The sequence below is a fragment of the Cygnus olor genome, chromosome 29, assembly GCF_009769625.2.
Source record: "Cygnus olor isolate bCygOlo1 chromosome 29, bCygOlo1.pri.v2, whole genome shotgun sequence".
Classification (NCBI taxonomy): domain Eukaryota; kingdom Metazoa; phylum Chordata; class Aves; order Anseriformes; family Anatidae; genus Cygnus; species Cygnus olor.
Genome location: NC_049197.1, coordinates 1,207,583 through 1,228,040, shown reverse-complemented (window position 1 = coordinate 1,228,040; position 20,458 = coordinate 1,207,583). Strand labels below are relative to the sequence as shown.

Sequence of the window (20,458 nt, the reverse complement as noted above, 5' to 3'; positions counted from 1 at the left end):
ACAACCCCCCCCCTTGCTGCAGCACCTCCCCTGCCCACCCCTGCACCCTCACCGCCAGCAGGTCCAGGACAGGACCTCCCCACACAGGGGTCATCACCCCCACCCCAAATTAAGGGCATCACCCCCACCAAGTGCCCCCTCCAGGCCAGAGGAGGGGATTTCTAGGCAGCAAAACAGACAGCAACCACCTGCAACACACCCTGCCCACACAGAAGGCTTGCAACAGTCTTAACCCCGCCGGGATGCATCATCTGGCACAGGTGAGCAGCGTTTGGTGTAATAAGGGCCAGGTTTGGCTTCCTCCTCACCCCTCAGTCATTTCCTCCCCTCCACCCTGGGCTGGTGACCCCATTGACCTGTCCTTGCTGACAGTGGTTTTGTTTTCTGTGACGTTTTCACGTCATCCTGTGCTGAGTCTGCTCATCCGCTGGCTCTTGTGCCAGGAGGCTGCTGCCACACGTGGCTACTTGTGCCCCGTCCGGGTGGGGAAACTGAGGCACGCAGGTGGCTGTGGTGAGCCCAGGCGCGGCTGCTGGGGCTGTGCAGCTCCCAGGAGCTGGGCCTGGGGACGCAGCACCTCCCAGGGGATGAGCAGGGCAGAGGATTGGGGTGGCCCCCTCTGGGGCAGCACAAGCCAGAGCCACGAGGAGCAATGGGCGCCTTTCAGCCCAGCACCCCCGGGGCGAGCAGCATCGACGTGGGGCAGCCAGGGCTCCTTCCCCCCATCCCAGCTGCTGCAAGGAGTGAACTCGGGCTGCTGCGTGGCGAAGAAAGGTGACTGCAGCCGTGCATACAAAAATACCTCTATTGCTCGCTGCGTGGGGGCTCCCCACCCCCCTGTCTGTGGCCTCGCCTGCCCGCAGCCCCCCGTGGGCTCCCGGCTGCTGTGCACTGCCGGGTCCGGGGCCCGTGGCACGGCCGAGCAGAGGCTCTTGGCCAGCTCCAGGGTGGCCCCGTGCGCCCTGAGCCGTGGGGAGCAGAGCCGAGGGCTGGCCCCCGGCCGGCAGATGCGTGCTGCTGCATCCCCGCTGCATCCCTGCTCCGTCTCCCTCCTGCCCGTCAGGACTCCAGGTCTCGGGAGAGCCGCAGCAGCTCCTTCTGGCTGTCGATGGCTTTCAGGTGCTGCAGGTAGGCCCAGGTGGAGACGGGGCTCCGCACGCTCAGGGACTGCTCCGAGCCTGCGGCGGAGAGCTGGGCTCAGAGCTGGGCTCCCTCAGCCCCCTCCATCGCCCCTGGCTCAGCTCGTGCACCTCCTGTGGCCTGACTCAGCGGCCCTGCTCCATCACCTCCCGCTTGGTTCATGGCTTCCCCTCCATCCCCTATTGCCCAGCTCGCCAAAATCCCCTCCATCGCCTCCAGCTCAGCTCTCTGACCCCCCTCCATCACCTTTAGCTCAGCTCGTTGAACCTCCTCCACCACCTCCAGCATGGTTCACGCGTCCCCCTCTATTTCCTCTCGCCCAGCACATCGAAATCCCCCCCCCCCACCTCTATCCCGTCTCATGGATCCCCGCCATCATCCCCAGGAGCTGTAGGAGCAGGAGCAAACTTGCTCCACGGGGCAAAGCGATGCCCAGCTGGGGATGGCAGGGAGCAGGAGCTCCGAGGCGCCACCACCCCCAGCCCAATTTTCTCCCCCTGCAGCCAAGCTGCTGCCCTCAGGGTGCCCCCCACGGAAGGACGGTGTGCGCCCACGTAGCCCCACGGGGCGGGGGTCTCCTGGCACCGAACGTACACGTGCTCATCCTGACGGCCTTGGGGTCCTCCGGGCGGTGCGGGGAGCGGCTCCGCAGCGGGGAGAGCGGAGCTGGGTGCGGAGGGAGAGCAGGAGCTGAGCTACGGCCCCGTGGGGACCTCGCCCCCCGGCTCCTGCTCCTCGTCCCCCACCCCGGGGGGCACTCACCGTGCGCCTGGCCCCGGCAGCGCTGCAGGACGCGCACCGTCTTGGCCATCATGTGCTGCGGGCAATGCACAAAGGTCACTTGCTGCCACCCGGCACCATTTTGCTCCCCGGCTGGGAAAACACAGGCCCCCTGCGGCTTTAGCAGCGGCTGCCCTGCGACCCCCAGCCCAACAGCAAGGGGGTCCTGGCTCCCGGAGGAAGGGGGTGGGGTTGACGCCGTGTGGATGCTCTGGGTCTGCCTCCCCAGGGGACGGCAGGACAAGCAGGAGCAGGGGAGCAACCCCCCCGCCACTCACCATCTTCTCAAAGTTGATGAGGTTCTCAGCCAGCGTGCGATTGCCCTCGTGGATGAAAGTCATGTCTGCGGGGGGGGGGGGGGGGGGCGATTTGGGGATCAGAGCGAGCCCCGGGCTTGGTTTCCTGGTCCCTGGGGAGGGCTGGATGCGTGCAAAGGGCTCCCCGCGGCCCCAAAGCGGCGGTACCCACCTTTGAGGAGGAGGGGGACGAAGGGGATGATGGGGGGGCTCAGCTTGGCAACGGCCAGGCGATAGACCCGGTGGTTCCACGATGGGTCCTGGGGACAGAGCGGGAGCTCAGCGGGGTGGGGGTCTCCAGGGAAGGGGGCTCTGGTGCCCTGGCTTGGCACAGCCCAAAATTTGGGAGAAGGGAATGCCCCCCACCCCGTGCCACCCCTGTGACCTTGTAAATTTCGGGATGTTGGGGCAGGAGGGAGTCACGGCAAACCCAGAGGTATGGGGGTGGCACAGCCTCTGCCCCTTGTCCCAACCCCATGCCCCCTCCCCAGCTCTGCACAAAGTGTCCGCACTCACCAGCATCCGCTCCAGCGCTGCGTGCAGCTTTCGGATCTTGTGGGGCAGCCTCTGCGCGGAGAGGCGGGGTCAGGATGGCCCCATGCAGCCCCCCACTACACCTGAACCCCCTTTTAAATTTTCAGGCACCTCCAAGCCCCCCATCCCAATGCCCCTCTCCAGGCTCCAAGCTTGCTCCGGGTGCTTGGGAGCTTGGAGCCCGTTTCCACCGCGGTGTGCGGGATTTGGGATCTAACCACGGATGCGCGGTCGGATGCTGCCCCCCTACACGGTGGAAATCCTGCTCCCTGCCTCCCAGACCTTTTGGGAACAGGGCCAGCTTGGAGCACAGCAGCCCGGCCACCCTCGTCCCTTCTCTAGCCCAGGGGACCCGGATCTGTCCTGCGGGATCTGTTACCTCCCAGGTCTTGGCGAGGCGGCTCACGGCCGTGTTGCTGACACCAAACATCACCGCGAAGAAGGAATTCAGGTTCTTCTGCTCCTTGAGGCTGCGGGCAGGGACAGGCTCAGCTGTGGGGTCACCAGCTGGTCCCGATGGGGACGGGGACACGGGTGGCAGGGCACTCACTGTGCAGCCAGCTTGATGAACTTGCGGAGGAGCTGGGCTCTCCTGCCCACCTCGGGGCAGAGGCACAGCTCCGTGGCCACCCAGTACTGCAGCTCGTTGAAGCGCCGCATGACGCGCTCCAGGTTGGCCGTGGTCACCTCGTGAAACTTCTGCGGCCCCACGATGTAGTGGATCATCTCCACCTGCGGGGCCAGCGGGGTGCCTGAGGGTGGCCGGGGGGGTCTCGGGGGACGTGCTGTGTCTCCCCTCCCGGTCCGGGCGCTTGCCCCGTACCTGGTGGATGCTCTTGAAGAGGTTCCAGTCGTAGTCTGTCAGGTGGCTGGCCAGGTCCTTGGAGCTGATGAGGTCCAAGGTCTCGGAGGAGCCGACGTGGGGGCCCAGCTGCTCGGGATGGGGGGTCTGCACACAGGGGAAGGGTGAGGGGCAGGGGGACACTTCCGACCCTGAGCCGCTAGGGAGGCAGCTGGGGTCGGAGCCGGGCTCTTGCCTGTGGCTGGGCTCACCTAGCCTCCTCCATCACCTCTAGGTCAATGAAAACCCCCTGTAGCACCTCTGGCTTGCCTCATTCACCCCCTTCATCATCTCCAGCCTGACTCACTGCTCCTCTTCCTCTGCTGCCTTGGGTCCCCCATTACCCTTCGCTCAGCTCATCGAACCCTCTCCACCACCTCCAGCATGGCTTGTGGATGACCCTATATAGCTCAGCACGGCTCATGGATAACCCTATATAGCTCAGCATAGCTCATGGATGACACTATATAGGTCAGCATGGCTCATAAATGACCCTATATAGCTCAGCATGGCTCATGGATCCCTCTCCGTTGCCTCTTGCTCAGCTCACTCAACCTCCATTACCTCTGTCTTGGCTCGTGGACCCCCCATCACCTCCAGGACCCACAGAAGGACCAGGAATGAGTGGGAGCAGACTTGCTCCACGGGGCAAAGTGATGCCCAACCTTCTTCCTACTAGCCAGAGCATCCTAACCACGCCGTGAGCAGCTGCTGACTGGTGTCTCCATCCAGCAGCTCCCAGCCCTGTGCTGACCCCACCAGCACGGCTCCCACGCTCACCAAGCCGCCCAGCTCCTCCACGCTTACGGCAAAGAGCCGCTCGTTGAGCCCCAGCGAGGTGAACACCCCCACGGCGTCCAGCTGCAGCCCCACTTTATCTGCAGGAGACAGGGCGACGGGTGCTGGGGTGCCTGCAGATCTCCGCTGAGGGACCCCAGGGTGCCTCGGGGGACAGATGCTCACCTCCGGCCGAATTCACCTTCACCAGGAGGTGTTCCCGGTCCCGGCCGAGCCAGGGTGTGAGGGACCGCAGGACATCCCGCACCGAGGCGTTGATGGGCAGCACCGTGATGAGGCACGAGTGGTCCGGTCTGTAGATCTCGTAGGGCACTGGGGGCGTTAAGGCTTCAGCACGGTGGCTGGAGGAGAGGGGACGGCCACATCCAAGGGGGACAGCCCCCACCGGCCCCCCGTGAGATCCCCTACCTTTGTCCTGGGCTCGTAAGGCACAGCTGCTGCTCAAAGCCGCCTCTTCCTGGCTCGCCAGCCAGCTCACAGAGCTCCGAGCCTGTGCCCAAGGTGGGAGAGAGCGGGGACGATGCCATCCCCAAAGCCACCCCTCTCCTGGGGGTCCCAGCTCCCCAGTTCCCCCCGACCTGCCACCCCCCCTACCTTGGGCTGGGGAGAAACGTTGCCGTCTCCGTTCTCCAACCTGCATGGAGAGTGGTGTTAAACCCCCAGGAGCAGGTGAAATGCAACCCCCTGGGGACCCCCATGGGGACAAGGGCACCGGCGGTGGCACCGGGGGGTCCAGCCTGGCACTGCTGCTCTCCACATCCCCCCCCGGGGGATGAACTCACACTCGGGGCCGCCGGCGTTCCTGCTCCTGCACCATCCCTCCCAGGCGGGGGTCCCGGCTCGCCAGGTCGGCGAGGTTCTGGGGGAGGCAAGGGGGAGGTGGGGGGGGGTCAGAGTGGCACGGTGGTGGCCGGACCCCTCCTGAGGACGCCCCCTGCTCCCGGTACCTGCAGCAGAGCCGTGGTGCTGCGGTCGCCCTGCAGCAGACGCCCGTAGAGCAGCACCCACTGGCTCACCAGGCGCAGGATCTTGCGGCGTTTGTGCAGGGAGTAGGTGGCCTTCTCCTGCTCCGAGCCCTCCAGCGGCTCCGCGCGGAAACTGGGACCAGTTAAGGGCACCAGTATGGGGTGACGTGCAGGGGGGGCGGGGGGGGAGTGACGCGGGGCAGGGGAGCGGGCAGGGCAGCGAGGGGACCCCTCACCCATGAGGACAGGACGGGAATGGGGATGTGCCGGGGGGATTTGGGGTTCCCACAGCCAACCCCTGATGTCCCACTGGGGTGGCAGGGACCAAACTGAGCCCGCTGGTCCCCAGCAAGGGGGCGCACGCCGTGGCCCCCCCCTCCAGCCGCAGAAGGATATTGGTGCAGCAGGGCTCTGCAGAGCTGCGAGGTCGGCATGAAGACGGTGTAGGTCAGCAGGAAATCCCCCAGGAGGGTGTCTGGAAGAGAGCAGGATGGCCCCCATCGTGCTTCGTGACACCCCCAGTGGGTTGGCGACACCCGTGGCCCCTTTGGGGTTAGCCTGGGATCTCCCCCCACAGCAACCGTGCTCCTTGCTGGTCACTTTTTGCTTCTAAATGCCGAGGAAAGGGTTGACCAAATTCTTTTCTTTTTGAAAAGAAGGAGAAAAGTCTGCACTTGGAGGAGATTTGACTCCAAGCGGCCTCAGATGGCGCCAGCTCAGCAGCTCTGATTTTTTGCCCACTGGGGACATCTCCTGGCTCCTGGCTCACCCTCTTCTGCTGCTCTCCGAAGGCAGAGGGAGGCGCAGGGCCGTGGGAGAGGAGGGAGGAGATGCTCTGGAGCTGCTTCTCTCTCCCAGCCCCAGTGAGGGATTTAATGGTGAGAAAAGTGGCTGTTTTCGGTTCAACTCCTGTGGTGGTGACGGCACGGGGAGCAGGGGTCCCCCTGCCAGGACTGCAGGGTGGGAGCGAGCCCCCACCTACCCACGGGGTCGTAGAGCGTGGCGTCGAGCCTCATGAACTCCAGCAGATGCTCGAGGATCTTCTCCGGCGTCCCGGCCATCACCAGGTACCTGGGGGCAGAGGACGGGGTGCATCAGGGAAGGGACAGCGAGCACGGCGTGCCATCCCCATCCCGCTCCTCCGAGGGAAGCCAGGATGGGGCTGTGGAGCCCAGCCATGACCAGCAAGGTGGCCGAGGGACAGGAGACATAGGGTGGCAGCACCGGGAAGGAGGGATGGGGACCGGAGGCTGTCACCTGCTGCTCCGCGCCGCGGCCGGCTGGCTGCTGCCGCCCTGCAGGTTCTTCTGCAGGACCAGCACCACCTTCCCGTGCTCCTTCAGGCGCATGGTGTTGGCCTCCACGTCCTAGAGGGGGAAGATGGCCGGGGTAAAGCATTGCCTCTGAGCCCAGCGTGGGCAGGCACCGGGTTTCGGGGAGCAAGCGGTGCCCAGCCAGCTGGTTGCACCCCAAAAATCACATCGGCACACGGAGAACTGCCCTACCCTACAAACCCCATGGCTCTGCACATCCCACAGCCCCGGGAGGGTGCCCAGCATGGGGTGCTGCTGCTGTGCCCAGCATGGGACCCCCCCCGGCCCCCTGCCCACCTTGAGGATGTGGTTGAAGTCCTGCTTGTCCACCCGCAAGAAGTGGCAGTTGTCCTCCCGCAGGATGATGCTGGCCGCGCGGGGCGCGTCGTTCACCAGCGCCAGCTGCCCAAAATCGTCCCCCTCGTGCAGGGTGGCCACCAAGCCCTGCGGGGGGACAGGGATGGGGTGACAGCCCCGGTCCCCTGCTCCAGGTGGGCGATGCAGGGTGTCTGGAGAGCCCCACGCCTCAGCACCCAGCAGCATCGGAGACAAGGTGGCCGCACAGGGACACACCTACCTTGCCGTGGGTGACCACATTCACCGAGCCCTTCCAGACGATGTACCACGAGGTGCCTTTATCTCCTTGGCTGAACACTGTGGGGAAAAACCGATGGGTTTTCTCTTGGGAGAGCCCGAGCATCCCTCATCAGCCCCATCCCACCCAGCCCCAGCGAGCGTTTCGGTCCCCACCATCCCCGGTCCAAGAAAATCCAGCTGGAGCATCCACACTGATGGCAACGTCCACCCCGCCTGGGGACCCTGTCCTCGGGGACATCCTGTCCCCAGCCCGCGGTACTCACGCACGGTGCCGGCTCGCTGGTGTGACTCGAACATCAGCACAGCCGCCAGCTCCCGCTTCACCTGCAGCAAGAGGCGCCCACCCTTAGGGCCAAGCAAGGAGGGGACACGCTCGGGATGGGGTGACAGGGTGGCAGGGGGCCCCAGGGACGGCTGGAGAGGGCCAGGAGAGGAGGAGGAGGATGCAGGAGGATTTGGGAGGGGATGGATGAAGATTGGGGGGGGGGGGCACTCACTGAGTTGGAGAGATGAGCCACAGCTTTAATGTGGAGCAGCTCCTCAAATATCAGCTCCAGCTCGTCCTCCGTGCGCTGGGCCGGCCTGGCAGAAGAAGGGTGGGTAAGCGGCTGCCGTGAGGACCCCAGGGCCCTGCACCCCTCCCTGCCACCCCCTGGGCTGCCACCTTGCTCCGGGCACAAGCCGGTGGCATCCCCTCGAGTCCTCGACCTGGCAGCTGGGGAAGAGATGCTCGGCGCACCCCATCCGCAGCAGCCTTTGGCATCTCCAGAGCTGCATGGAGCAGGGTCCAAACGAACCCCCTGGCCCCCTGGGAGCCCCCGGGCACTCACGGCTTCCGCAGGGCCATGGTGAGCAGCGCATCGGGACCCAGCTGGGCCAGGAAAGCCACGGCCTCCAGCAGCTCCTCCACATCCCGCAGCCCTGCGCCGGGCTCGGGGCTCAGCTCCAGCTCAGCAAAGCGATAAAACTGGGTGTCCTTGTCCTGGAAATGCCACTCCTGCTTGACTGCGGAGGGGCAAAGCACATCAGCTTAGGCGTGCGTGGCACCCAAGCACCCAAGGGAGACCGCAGCATGCTGCAGGAGCAGGGCGACTCGGTGCACCCAGCACCCAAAGCCCCAGAGGGCCCCTGGTGGTGCTCACCGTGCGTCAGGACCCCTCCGTCCACCAGCACTTGGCCCACGCCGACGGCCTGGCTCCGCATCTGGACGCCCAGCCCCGCGTTCAGCAGCCAGTCCACCAGCTCCTTCCCCGAGCAGCACTGCCTGCAAGACGGGGAGAAGCGTGAGAAATGCCCCCAAAATGGGGTTGCAGAGCCCAGGAGCGTGGCCAAGCCCTCCTCGGAGGGTCCTTCGCAGCCCGCGGTGGCCCCACGCGCGGTGCGGATGCTCGCTGTCCCACCTGTGGTGCCGCAGGTGATGCTTGTGGTCCCGGATGAGGCCGGGGCAGGTGCTGGTGAGGTGGGTGAAGAGGAGCTTCCCGGCTCGCCAGATCTTCTCCGGGGATGCCTGGGGGGGAAACGAGGTTAGATGGTTTGTGGGGCGGCCAGAAGGGCACGGGCAGTGACGGACACCTCCATGCCAGCAAGCTTCCTGCTGAACTTCCCCAATATGGCGCCAGGGTGCCATGCCTAGACCCCGTCCCAGCCCCCCAGGACTTCCATCCCCAGCCCCAGGAACAGCCGAGCGCAAGGGATTGCCCATCCCACCGCGGCCCCCTACCCACCGCAGCCTTGGAGACGTTTCTGTCCCCCCCCCCAGCCCTTTACCAAGCACCAAACTTGTGTCCTTGGGGGCATCCCCTGTCCGCCCACCTGGGTAAGGCTGTGTCCATACTCCAGCGAGGATTCAGTGTCCAAAAGTGGGGTCTGGAAAACCAAAAACAAAGGGGTTGGTGGCCAGGGGAGCTCTGCCATGCTTCCTGCACCCCCTGGGTACCGTTCAGCCTCATGTGCTCTGCGCCAGGAGAGGACACACGCATCCCCGAGCGCTTGATCCTAAAACCACAGCAAAGTCTCCTTTGTGCCATCTTGCTGAGAACAGACCCCTCCAATGCCCGCAGCCCCCAAACACCCCCTGCTCATTTTCCCCTGCGTTTCCCTCACTTTCAGCCACTTTCCTTTTATGCCCAATTTTCCCTCGCACGCTGCCGGCCGTGCCGATGCCACCGCCACGCGTCCAGCTCGCGTGCCGGGCTCCTGCCATGCAAAACCCCTTGGGCACCACCAAAACCTGCCTCGAGGAGCAGCGAGCTGGGATGTCCTGGTGGGGACAGAGCCTGGAGGGGGCTCAGAGCATCCCACACCCCTCGCTGCCTCGCACACCAGGGACCTGACCCTGTGAACCCCCCCCACGGCAGTGATGTTTAACTCCAGGACGGAAAGCGCCTTCAAACAAGCGAGCTGGGAGATAAAAGAAGGAAGTTAAAAGTAAAACCCTCGCAAACAAGGATCAAAGGAGCCTTATTGGAGCCACGGAGCAAACACCACTTGTGGAGGACATCAGAAAGACCCATGGGAAGCCGGAGCGGCCCCAGGGCAGGGAGAGGGAAGGCCCCAAGTTTTTCCTCCAGCTTTGAAGCTGGGTCCAAATGAGGAGGGGGAAAAAGATCACAAATTCCAGAGGAAAGAGCTGGAGGAGCATACCCGCTGTCAGCCCGTCCCACAGCAGGACGAGGACGGCAGAGAGCGATAATGAGGATGAGTTTTGTCCACGTGCTCGAGCACGCCCAAACCCCTTTTTGCAGGTAACACATCGGGGACTGGTCTCGGATCAAAGCACAGCCAGAAAAGCTCATGCAATAAATCATGGAAACTAAACAGAAACAGCACCAGGATGTGGTGGTCCCACAACTGCAGGAGCCCAGCAACCAGACAGAGGCTTTGCTAAGAGCAAGGTGCAACCTCGGCTTCCCAAGGGCTGCAGGTGGCAAAGATGAAGTTTTTTTTTTTTTCCCCAAAGGATTTTAGGGGGGATCCTGGAAGCTCCCAAGCACCAGGCTCGTGCCGACACGGTGTGGTTGCATTCAGCCATAATGTTCAGGTGGACAAGGGGATGGAGCCTCCTGCGGATGAGTTTTTGCGTTCCCAGCGGGGAAGCAGAGCAGCGGGTGAAATTCAACCCAGACATAGGTCAGTATGGGGTATTGGAAGGAAACAAGCCCAAATTCCCCTTGTTCATGGTCAGAGGCTCCGAGCCAATGATTACTCCTTGAGCGCAGCAGGAGCCCAGGCCTCCGTAGCTGTAAAAAATGCAAATAGTGGGATGGGTGTTGGCAGGAAGAGAAGAAAATAGGAAACCTCGGTGTGCCACGGCACCAGTTCACAGCACACCCTTTTCACTTGTCCTTTCAGTGCTCCCTTAACCTCAAAGAGAAATGAAATAAAGACAGAGGAAGGTAGTGAAATGCTCCGAAAAGCCTCTTCCTGGAGGACCTCTGAATCTGATGAGGGTCTCTTGCAAGTCGAAGGAGCAGACGGGAATGAAGCGGGGTGGGCAGGGGGACACAAAGCGGGGGCACTCCCTGCCGCAGGGCACCGGGGACGCTGAATTTGCTGCAGAAGGGGGCTGGGTGGGTTAAAGGGAGACCAAAAATATCTGCCGCGTGCAAAGGCACCGCTTCTAGCTCAGGAAGCCCGAGTTGCGAGTCGCTGGGAGGGGGCAGAAGATAATTCCTCTCCCTGGTGCTCGTGAAGCTGAGCCCCAAAGTCATCCCTGGGAGCTCCTCCCTGCTCTTTGCAGCTCTCGTACCTCGGTGCTGAGCCTCTCCCTCCTTCTCCAAACCCTTGCTTCGTGAAAACGCATCTTCTAGGGACGGAAACCGCGGTCACCCACTGAGTTCTTGCTTTGTTTAATGGGCACCGAATCGACACGCGATGAGCTGACCCAGTGCTATTTTCTAAACCAGCTTCTCTAATGTCTCCGCCGTTCACCAAGGCCAGTCCCGAAATAGCATTGCTCTTTTGGGCTCGGGGACTCCTTCCTGGAGCAATCCATCACTGCACCATTGGGAATTGCTGGAAGCTGCCTCCGCTAGCAGGGTGCGTGCTGCGATCCAAGCCACAGACCCTGCCAGGCATCAAAAAAGCGCGGCGCTGCCAAAAAAAAAAATCCACTCTGGGCACCCAACGGGGCTGCTCAGCATCACTGGTGGCTGGAGGGGCTGAGAAGAAAACACACCCAGCTGCTCGCACCACCCTCGTCTGCTCCGAAAACCGCGCTGCTCCAACAGCTCTGGTTAAACCTCGGGGGATGTTTCACCCGAGCAGCGCGAGGGCTCCCGCACGGCCACGGCCCTGAACAAACGACCTTTCATCTCCGAGACATGTGCCGAATCCGTCCCCAGCGCATCCAAGCCCAGAGCACCCGTCAGACCTGTTCTCCGCGGAGGCAGCCGCTGCCCTCGGAGCATTAACCCCGAGACACAGCAAGGAGCATCCTCCTCGGGTGCTCACCCCCGGGGGGAGGCTTTGTGGGCACCCCCCTGGTTGTTTCTGGTTGCTTTGAGAAGGGTCCTGAAGCATTCAGGGCTGGTGGTGGAGGGGCGGGTGCTCAAAATGTAATTTTGGCAATTTGGCGTCTTCTGGGCCAGATCCTCCTCGGATCTGCTGGCTCCAGGCTGGTGGCGGTGGTTTGGGCAACCCCAGCAAGAGGGACGGCCCCGGTGGAAGTCCCAGTGAAGGAATTCAAGGGTGTTGAGCTGCAGAATCCTCCTCTGCAAGGGAATTCGAGGGGAAAAAAAAACACCTAGCAGGGAGCTGAGGGGAAACCAAACCGTCCCGGCACCTCTGGGTGCAGGCAGGTGATGGAGGTGGGCGCCCACCGACAGGTGCACGGCCGGGTGCTCTGCCTGGCTCAGGCTGCTCCATCCCCTCCATCCCTTCCCAAACCGCCAGGGCTTCTTCCTCCTCCTCTTCTTCCTCCTCTTCCTCCGGAGCTCGAGCCCACAGGCAGCAGTTTGCAAGAGGCTCAGGAGCAATTCGGGGGGGGGGAACGGATGGAAAACAAGTGGCAGGTCCCCGGAGACGCTCCCAACCTGGCCACTGTCACCAAAGCTGGGGCGCCACCGCTTACTCACTCTGCAAACTTTCCCGAGTCCCGTGACGCCCCGCGGAGCAGGAAACGCTCCGGCAATCGGAGAGCAAATGTTTGCAAACAGGAGCCCGGGCTGAGGAGTGTGGAGCTGCCTCCCTCGGGACCCGCAGGGCGATGTCACCCGCACCGGCCCCGCACGGAACGGGCTTCGCCGTCACCCCGTGAAGCGGGTCTGTCCTTGGGGCGGAGAGCCAGGACGTGCCACGGTCCTCCTCGAAGCAAGGACGGCGAAGGAGACCGAGAAAAACCTCCCCTGCCCAAGGACAGCTGCTCGGGGAGGTTTCTCCCTGCTGACATTTTGTCGTTGCAAAACCAGCTCTGAAAAATGTGGGCAAAATCTCCCCAAACGCCTTCCCAAGCACGCCTGCTCCCCACGCGCGGGAGCTGGGTGGTTCCCAGGGCTGGCCCCACAGGATGTCCCCGTCCCCCCCCGCCCCCAGGTCGTCGCAGCATCGCGGCCGCCGTCTCCAAAGCGCTTCCTAAGGAGTTGCCTGTTTCCATCTTCCTGCTTACGGGACACGGGGGCGCTGAGATCCTGCCGGTCTCCAGAAATCCGGCAGCCGTGGGCGAGCGGCCAAGGCCGGCAGCGACCGTTCCGCGCTCGCGCGCCGCTTTGTTTGGGATCCCGAGGAAAAACAACAGGAGCTATTTCAGGCTTTACGGCTCCGGAGAAAGTCCTCGCCCATCCGCAGGCTCCAAAGGCACGGCAGCCAGCCAGGGGCTCGCTTCCCCCCGGGACCCTCGCCGGGGAGGGGTCTCCAAGGGGACCTGCTCTGTCCCTTCCGCCCCTCTCCAGGGACGCGGTGACGATGGCGCTTGTGCTGTGGGATGGGTGCAGCTGTTTGGGGACGCTGGAGCCTCGTGGCAGAGAGCAGGGCTGGAAGAGATCTGGTGGCCGCACGGACAGGCAAACGGGTCCCCAGGAGGGACGGGACAGAGCCACACACGACGAGGAGCTTCCAGGAGCTTGCGGCCACGGGGACAAGGGACACTGTGTCACCTAGGCACAGCCAGACGGCTCCCAGCCATCCGCCTCTCCGCACCCGAGCACCCTCAGACCTGCAAGAACTGGGGAAAACCCCCCTTCTGTCCCCCTCCCCAAAAGGATCCCCCCATCAGGGGGGAGCCACGCAGGGGGGACACTCCTGCCACGCTGCACGTGCCACCGCGCTGTCAGATTTTGCCAGATTTTTGCTAGCCCAGCACTTGAAAACCGCGGCGCTGCGACCTGCTGCTGTCCCGAGCCCTCTGCTTTGTGCCACTCTTAAATAAAAATACCCCAAAGTGAGTCCCTACAAGTTCTGGGGAGGAAAATATTAGAACGAAGAGGGGGGTGGAAATAAAAGATAAGAGAATTTTGCTTGTGAAAGAGCTTGCAGACTGCACAAAAGCACGCAAAGCAATTTTTCCTTATTCCTTAAGAATGTTTGTGCCGGGTCAGGCAGCGTGGGAAGGGGAAGGTGGGCGGCCACGGGGCTCGGCTGGGACACCGGGCGCCTGCGGCCACCTCCAGCACCCAGGGGACAGCGGGGGGCCGGCAGCGGGGACCCCAAGGGCTGGCAAAGGGGGCCGGCAGCGGGCTGGGGCCGGAGGCCGTGGCGCTGGGCACCGTCCCGCTGCCAAGCGACCGGTTCCGCCTGGAGAAACGGGGCTGAGCCGCCACCGGGGAGGGAACGTTTTGAACCCTGCGTGCCGTGGACGCGGGGAAGGTGTTTCCTGCTCGCTGGCTGCAGATCGGGGTGCGCTGCCCGGGCGCCGCTCGCTGGAGCACGACGGCCCCGGGCTCGTTTCGTGCCCCGCTGGCAGCTGCACCCCGGAGAAGGGGCCGGGGCTGGCGGTTGCCCAAGGGCGCTCACCGCACGCCTGGCCCCGCAGGCAGCAAACCGGAGCGGGGCGCAGCTCACGGCCCGCTGCCAGCCCACCTGGGTAGGCTCGGGGAGGCCGGAGCTGCCCTACAAAGCGGGGCTGGGGGCTGTGGTAAGGCTGGGGGTCCTGCTCGGCTCCACCTCGTAGCCCCCAGCCCTGCGGGCGCAGGGGAGGATGCTGAGGGGTGCAGCGGGGGGACAGGCGGGTGGGGGCTCCTGCAGGTGGGGTCGGTGACTGTTGTCCCTGCTGTCCCCAGGTCCCTGCTGTCCCCATATCTGTATCCATGTCCCTGCTGTCCCCATGTCCTCACTATCCTCATGTCCCCACGTCTGTCCTCATGCCCCCGCTGTCCCCATGTTCCTACTATCCCCACGTCTGTCTCCATGTCCCCCCTGTCCCCTTGTTCCTGCTGTCCCCACATCCCTGCTATCCTCATGTCCACCTGTCTGTCCCCAGGTCCCTGCTATCCCCATGTCCCCATGTCTGTCCCCAGGTCCCTGCAGTCCCCATACCTCTGCTATCCCCATGTCTGTCCCCACGTCCCCATGTCCCTGCCCATGCCCCTGCTATCCCCGTGCCCCCATGTCTGTCCCCATGCCCCTGCTGTCCCCACGTCCCCATGTCTGTCCCCGTGTCCCCGTGTCCCCACTCACCCAGCGGATGCCCTGGATGCGGGGCAGGCTGCCCCCCTCTCCCTCCAGCCGGATCTCGTAGCTGGAGCTCCGGAACAAGTGCATCTTCCTCAGCAGCACCGACAGCCGCTTGCCGTCCCCCCCGGGCCCACCGGCTGGCGGCGGGGGCGGCGGGGCAGCTCCGGGGCCCTGCTCCAGCCCGCTTCTCCCTGCGTCCAACCGGCACCGGGGCCCCAGCGCCGCCGCCCCCCGCCGCGCCGCCTCCCCGCTTGCGCCTCCGGTGCCGGTCCCGGTGCCGGTGCCGGTCCCGGCCCCGCGCACCTTCATGCGGCGGCGGCGCGGCGGGGCCGGTGCCGGTGCCGGTGCCGGTGCCGGTGCCGGGCGCGCCCCGCCCCGGAGCGGGGCCGGGAGAGGGAGCGGAGCCCGGGGAGGGGGGGGCCGGCCCCAGCGCCCCGTCCCGCCCCGTCCCGCCCAATCCATCCCGCTCCTCCCTCCTCCCTTCCCTGGCATCGTTTTTTGGGGATCCCCCCCCCTCCCCAATCACTCTGCTCCTGCTTCCCCCGGCATCCTTCTTGGGGACTCCCCCAAACCACCCTGCTCATCCCCCCTTCCTCTCCCTGGCATCCTTTTTGGGGACCCTCCCAAAAAAAACACCCCACTCCTCCCCCCTCCTTCCCCCGGCGTCCTTTTTGGGTATCCCCCCCCAAATCATCCCCCTCCCCCTGGCATCGTTTTTGGGGATCCCCCCAATCCACCCCACTCCTCCCTTCCCCTGGCAACCTTTTCGGGGACCCCTCAACCCTCCCACCTCCCGGCCCCCCACCCAACCTGGCACACCCCATCCCTGGGGACCACAGTGGCCCCCAGGAGCCCCCTGTCCTTCCTGGGGTGCTCTGCCCTGCTCGGCCCCCCCCGGGCACCCCCAGGGACAGAGGTGCAGGAGCGGCTTTTGCTGGGAGGTGGCCCCCCCAGCACCCGAAGCTGAGGACTCAGGAGCAGACCTGGAGCACGGCCAAGGGGTCCTGGGAGTGCTGGGGCTGGGGCTTTTGGCTAAAAAGAAAGGTTTTTCTGCCAACGTGAACTTTCACTTTTGAAATGAACCCTGCTTTAATATTTAAATATATATTTTTTTAAAAAATCTATATTTAAATAGCCCCACACCCCGGCCAGCAAAGCAATGAGAAACACCAGCTGAACACGAGCACGTTGGAGGCGCGCCCTTGGCACGCTCCTGCTTGCCGTCTTCATCAGCTACCCCGGGGATTTAGGGGTCCCGCCGGGCTCCCCAGGGCTGTCACTTCTCCGGGTCACCCCATGTGGGCCTGGGGAGGTGGAATCGGCCTTGGGCAACCCCCCCCGAGCAGGAGCAGCCGTGTAGGACGGGGACTGCAATCCTTCCTCCCACCGCCCTCTTCACCTCCGGGGCCCCGTAAGCATTTGGGGGCAGAGAAGGCATTTTCCTGCAGGGCAGGGGACCCGGAGGTTTCTGCTGCAAGAGGGGCCTGTACCCGAAACCCACGCACAGTCATGGCATCAGCGAGCCTCGTGCTGGGATCTGTCACCGCATACCCTGTGCCTGCTGCCTCCTGTAATTATTTGGTCCGGGAGCTCCAAGCAAAAGCAGCGGGGCTACTGCATAACAGCACACGTTGCAAATCTCCACCAGCAGCCTCACTGCAGGACTCCCGGGGCATTTTTTGCTGCTGTGGCCACTGGTCCGAGTGGGACCCAGCTGGACGAGGAGGGACGGAGCCACCCCGGAGCTGGATGGGGCTGGGAGCAGCCTGGAAAAGCTATCAGCATTTCAGATGCTCAGTGGCAGTGGAGCTGTTCCCCCGGCCCGGATGAATTTCCCAGCTGAGGCCTCACGGACAGAGCAGACGTGGGTGGGTTGGGTGGAGGTGGCAGGACCTGGGGACTTGGGATGCGATAGAAATGGGTGTAAAAGTCCTTGTTTGCTGCTTCTGCTGCCAAAGACACGCTTTCTGCACCTCTGCCTCGAAGCCCAGCATGGCAGCGTGCACACAGACCGTGCCCAGGGAGTGCAGCTCCTACTCACCCCCCTCACCGTGGGCTTCTCCCTGGTGTTTTCTGCACTATCCATGCCCACCTTTCCCAGGGAACCACCGGTGCCAGAACCATTCCCTACCCTGGCCTGAGGGCCACAGACCACAACAGTGTGGTGCTGGCACAGGGCTGGCCCAGCGGTAGATCCTGGTGCATGGAGACCTCTTGCTCCATCCGTACATGTGCCCATCTCCCCTGTTTTGTGCCCGTCTCCCCACCTTTGTGCCCTTCTCCCCATCTTTGTGCCCTTCTCCCCACCCCATGTGCATCTCTCCTGTCCATGCCCACACCTCCCCATCCACATGTTCCTGCCTGTGCAGCATGGAGGGCTCCGAAGCTGACAATTTTTGGACACCCATCTGCTCCAGGAGGCAACGCACAAAAACATGGCCCTAAACAAGCCCAGCCTCCCAGCCTGGAGCTTCGCAGCCCCAGCTTGTTATAAAGGACACCAACCTGGTGACAACCTCCTAAAAGGGCTGGAGGAAGGACAATTTGGCACTGGCAAATGCAGCTCAGTGTTTGAGCACACCTCCCTTTTCCTCCGTTGCTTTCCAAAGACCAGTAAAGCCCAAGCACAGGAAGATAGGAGAGACTGAGGGGCTGCTCCTGCTCTCGAGGAGCTGGTGCTGAGGTGGGAACGCTCCTGCTAAAGGAGCAGGGCTGTTCCCGCAGGGCAGCAGGCCAGGAGCCGGCCCCACCGCGGCGCGCAGGGAGGATGCTGGCTCGGCCGCGGCAGGGAGGAACCTTTGGAAAGTTCCCCGGCCTGATGGAAAGCGCCCTTGGCTGCCTCGAGCTTTGCACGCTGAGGATCCGCTCACCTTTGCCAGGCCCCTGAGTCCCTGCTGAGGTGCTCCAGAGGTCCCTGCACCACATGGCCCCGTGCAGATGAGGGAGAATTAAGCAGGGGTGGGGAAGGAGGAAGAGGAGCGAGGAAGGCTCTGCGAGGCCCCCCCAAAAACCGCGGGTCCTCCCCCTCTTCCCGCATCTCGCGGATGCTCCCACTGATGTTCCCACCTCCCCGCCCCAGCCATGACGGGTGCTCTGCCAGCATCCCCGAAACGCTTTCCCTGCCCTTCTCCTCCCTTCCTCCCACCCCGCATTCCTGGGAACGGCTCCCAGCAGTGGCGGGGTCTGGAAACCTCTCCGAGGTCGTGGCTGCTCCAGTGGCGCGCGCAGGGAAGGCGCAGAGCGGCGCGGCTCTGTTTGCTCTCCTGGTGGCTCAGCATCCCCAGGGATGAGGCTGGACGTTGCTTCAGGACAGCTCTGGACACCCTCCAGCCCAGCATCCCACTTTTACTGGACCAGTAAGAGCTGCTTGAGGATGAGCATGAGACCGTCGGGCGGCAATGTTGTCCCTGCTGCGTCCTCACAGGTCCCGGTGACGCGCAGCACGGGGATATGGCAGGGCTCTGGGGCATGCCACTGCTCCAGTGGCCAGCACAGAAACCCAGCACTTTGCCCTCAGCAGCCCCACGTACATCCAGCCTTCGCTTTTCCTGGTGCAAGCCGAGCACAGGAATGCAGGAATATTGCAACCGTGCGGCCGCCAGCACGTGGGGTCACCGCTGCGGCCACGGGGACACGTTCCCAAAGGCTGCACCAGCTGCCCAAGTCTGGTTAGCTCCTAGCAGCGAGCTCCTGCCTTGCCATAAAATGCAAACAGCTCTGCTTTATCTAACCCTTTATCGCTGTGTTTAACTTGCTCATTTTATCTGCGCTTGAATAATAATTAATCTCCCGGAGTAGGCAGGCCTGGCCCCGTGCAAATGTGCCTTTCGTGCGGAGCGTGGTAGGCTTTCGGGGACCTGTGGAGCTGGGTGGCTTTGCAGAGGGAAGGTTTTTGGCTGCCGAGCCGCCTCCCAGATCGTTCCCAGTTGAAACTGGTGGTGCTGGTGTTTGTGCAAGTGTCTGTTTTACCCCTCAGGTCTCCTCGGAGCTCAGACCTTCAGCGGCAGCAATCCGCGTCCGCAGGCAAAGTCCCGGAGGTTTTGCTCTGTGTGTTTCAGGACTTGAGTAATGGCTGAAATCTCACGTGCTTTGGTTAAAAAAAAAAAAAAAAAAAAAAAAAAAAAGATAAAAATCTCATCTTTATGGGTGGTTCAGTGCACAAATGACGCATTGTGGCTTTGTCGCCCCCATCCTTCTGCCATTTGCTGCCCCCAGCGTGGGCATCTCGGCCCCGTGGGCAGCCCCGTGCGGTGCAGGCGCCGAGGGCTCACCGTCGCCTGTTGTTTCCTCGTTGTTCGTTAGCACAAATCAATAATTGCCGGCTGCTCTGGCAGGGCTGGTGCCCTGAGCTTCAGGCTTTAAATAGCTGAGGGGGCAGCAGAAATAGCCTCTCCTGGGGTGGTGTGGAGGACTGGGAGGATGGGGGAGAAACTGGCGGTGCTGTGACCTCCACGTGGCCCCCCCCCGAGCCTTGCCAGGCCATTTTTGGGGTGTTTTCCCAGCCTTTCCCCTGCTCCTGCAGGATCTGTGAGGCCCATTTCAAGCCCCTCCATCTCCAGGCTCCTCTCGGGCTCTTTCGTAAATCAAGCTGGGGATAAAACAGCATTCCAGGAAGGCGGCGGGCTGGCCCTGGCTTTCTGTGGGAAAAGCAGTAAACGTACCGTGTCAGCGCCGAATAAAGCTTGGCGACATGGCAGGCTAATTCTCTTTATAGCTCTGGGGCTGGCCTTTCCCACAGAGGACGTGGTGCCCAGGCTGGCTGGCAGGTCCCGGGGGCCGCATCCTGCCTGTAGCAGGAGCAGCACCGGCGGCGGGTGGCTCGGGTGTCCCCCGGAGCAAGGCGACCATGGCGCACGGGCAACACGCAAGAGCAAGGGCATGGTGCAGCCTGGGTGGGTATAAGGCATGAGGATGGGGTTTTTGTTTCTTTTGGGTGGAAAAAGACAGGTTTTGGTTCGGTTTGCAGAGCCTGGTCCCCGTGGTGCGCAGTGTGAAGAAGGAGAAGGCAATGATGGGACGAGCAGAGCACAGCTTCGTGCTGGCTGCAGAGCAGGAGGTAATTCTGTACCCGTCCAGGACAAGCTCTAGACCCAGATCTGGTTATTAAATGATGGCAATGCTACGCCCAGGATCATTTAATTGCGATGTGCTAATGAACCTGGGGCACAGCTGCTGGCTGCTTTTCTCAGAGACTGGGAGCTGAAGGTGTCTTGCACGTGTGCGTGGAGCAGGCAAACCTCTCCTCTGCTCCACTCGCGTGCTACAGAGGGCTCAGGATCCGTCCCATCCCAAAAACACGAGCGCAGATTTCTGGAGGACGCAGGGATGCGCAGGGCAGCAGGATGCTGGAAGCTTTTTCCCCTCCTCTGCCTGTTACGTAGAGGCAGTGCTCGATAAATGCTTGCATTTCGCCACGTTCTCTATTTTGGAACAGTTTCATGAAAATCGGTGGTAGGGCCTCGTGTGTTTGCACAGAAGAAGCAAAACAAGAAGAGGCTCAACTCTTTTTATTAGTAATGAGGATGCTGGCTGGCAGATGGTTACAAAAGAAATCTTTAATATTTATCATCTCTTTGGCTTACTGGG

General features: G+C 63.0%; 1 protein-coding gene across 2 annotated transcripts; it reads right to left on the bottom strand.

The window, feature by feature from the left end:
- Window positions 1-787: 787 nt before the first annotated feature.
- On the bottom strand, window positions 788-15,212 carry RAPGEF3 (Rap guanine nucleotide exchange factor 3). 2 transcript variants are annotated; one of them, XM_040539373.1, is made up of 27 exons: window positions 14,876-15,212; window positions 9,077-9,130; window positions 8,665-8,771; window positions 8,407-8,528; window positions 8,095-8,269; window positions 7,762-7,846; window positions 7,528-7,588; window positions 7,245-7,321; window positions 6,965-7,111; window positions 6,612-6,721; window positions 6,337-6,425; window positions 5,751-5,829; window positions 5,337-5,487; window positions 5,172-5,248; window positions 4,984-5,023; window positions 4,798-4,879; window positions 4,555-4,701; window positions 4,372-4,469; window positions 3,574-3,699; window positions 3,301-3,482; window positions 3,130-3,220; window positions 2,733-2,783; window positions 2,389-2,476; window positions 2,199-2,263; window positions 1,903-1,957; window positions 1,735-1,806; window positions 788-1,178 (listed from the first exon to the last, which is right to left on the bottom strand). In XM_040539373.1, exons 1-27 carry the CDS (start codon window positions 15,179-15,181, stop codon window positions 1,060-1,062), a joined length of 2,856 nt encoding a protein of 951 aa, XP_040395307.1. In that variant the 5' UTR covers window positions 15,182-15,212; the 3' UTR covers window positions 788-1,059. The 2 variants fall into 2 exon arrangements, with proteins under 2 accessions (XP_040395307.1, XP_040395308.1); XM_040539374.1 differs by lacking the exons at window positions 788-1,178; window positions 1,735-1,806 and having other exon boundaries at window positions 1,903-2,013.
- Between the last annotated feature and the right edge of the window lie 5,246 nt (window positions 15,213-20,458).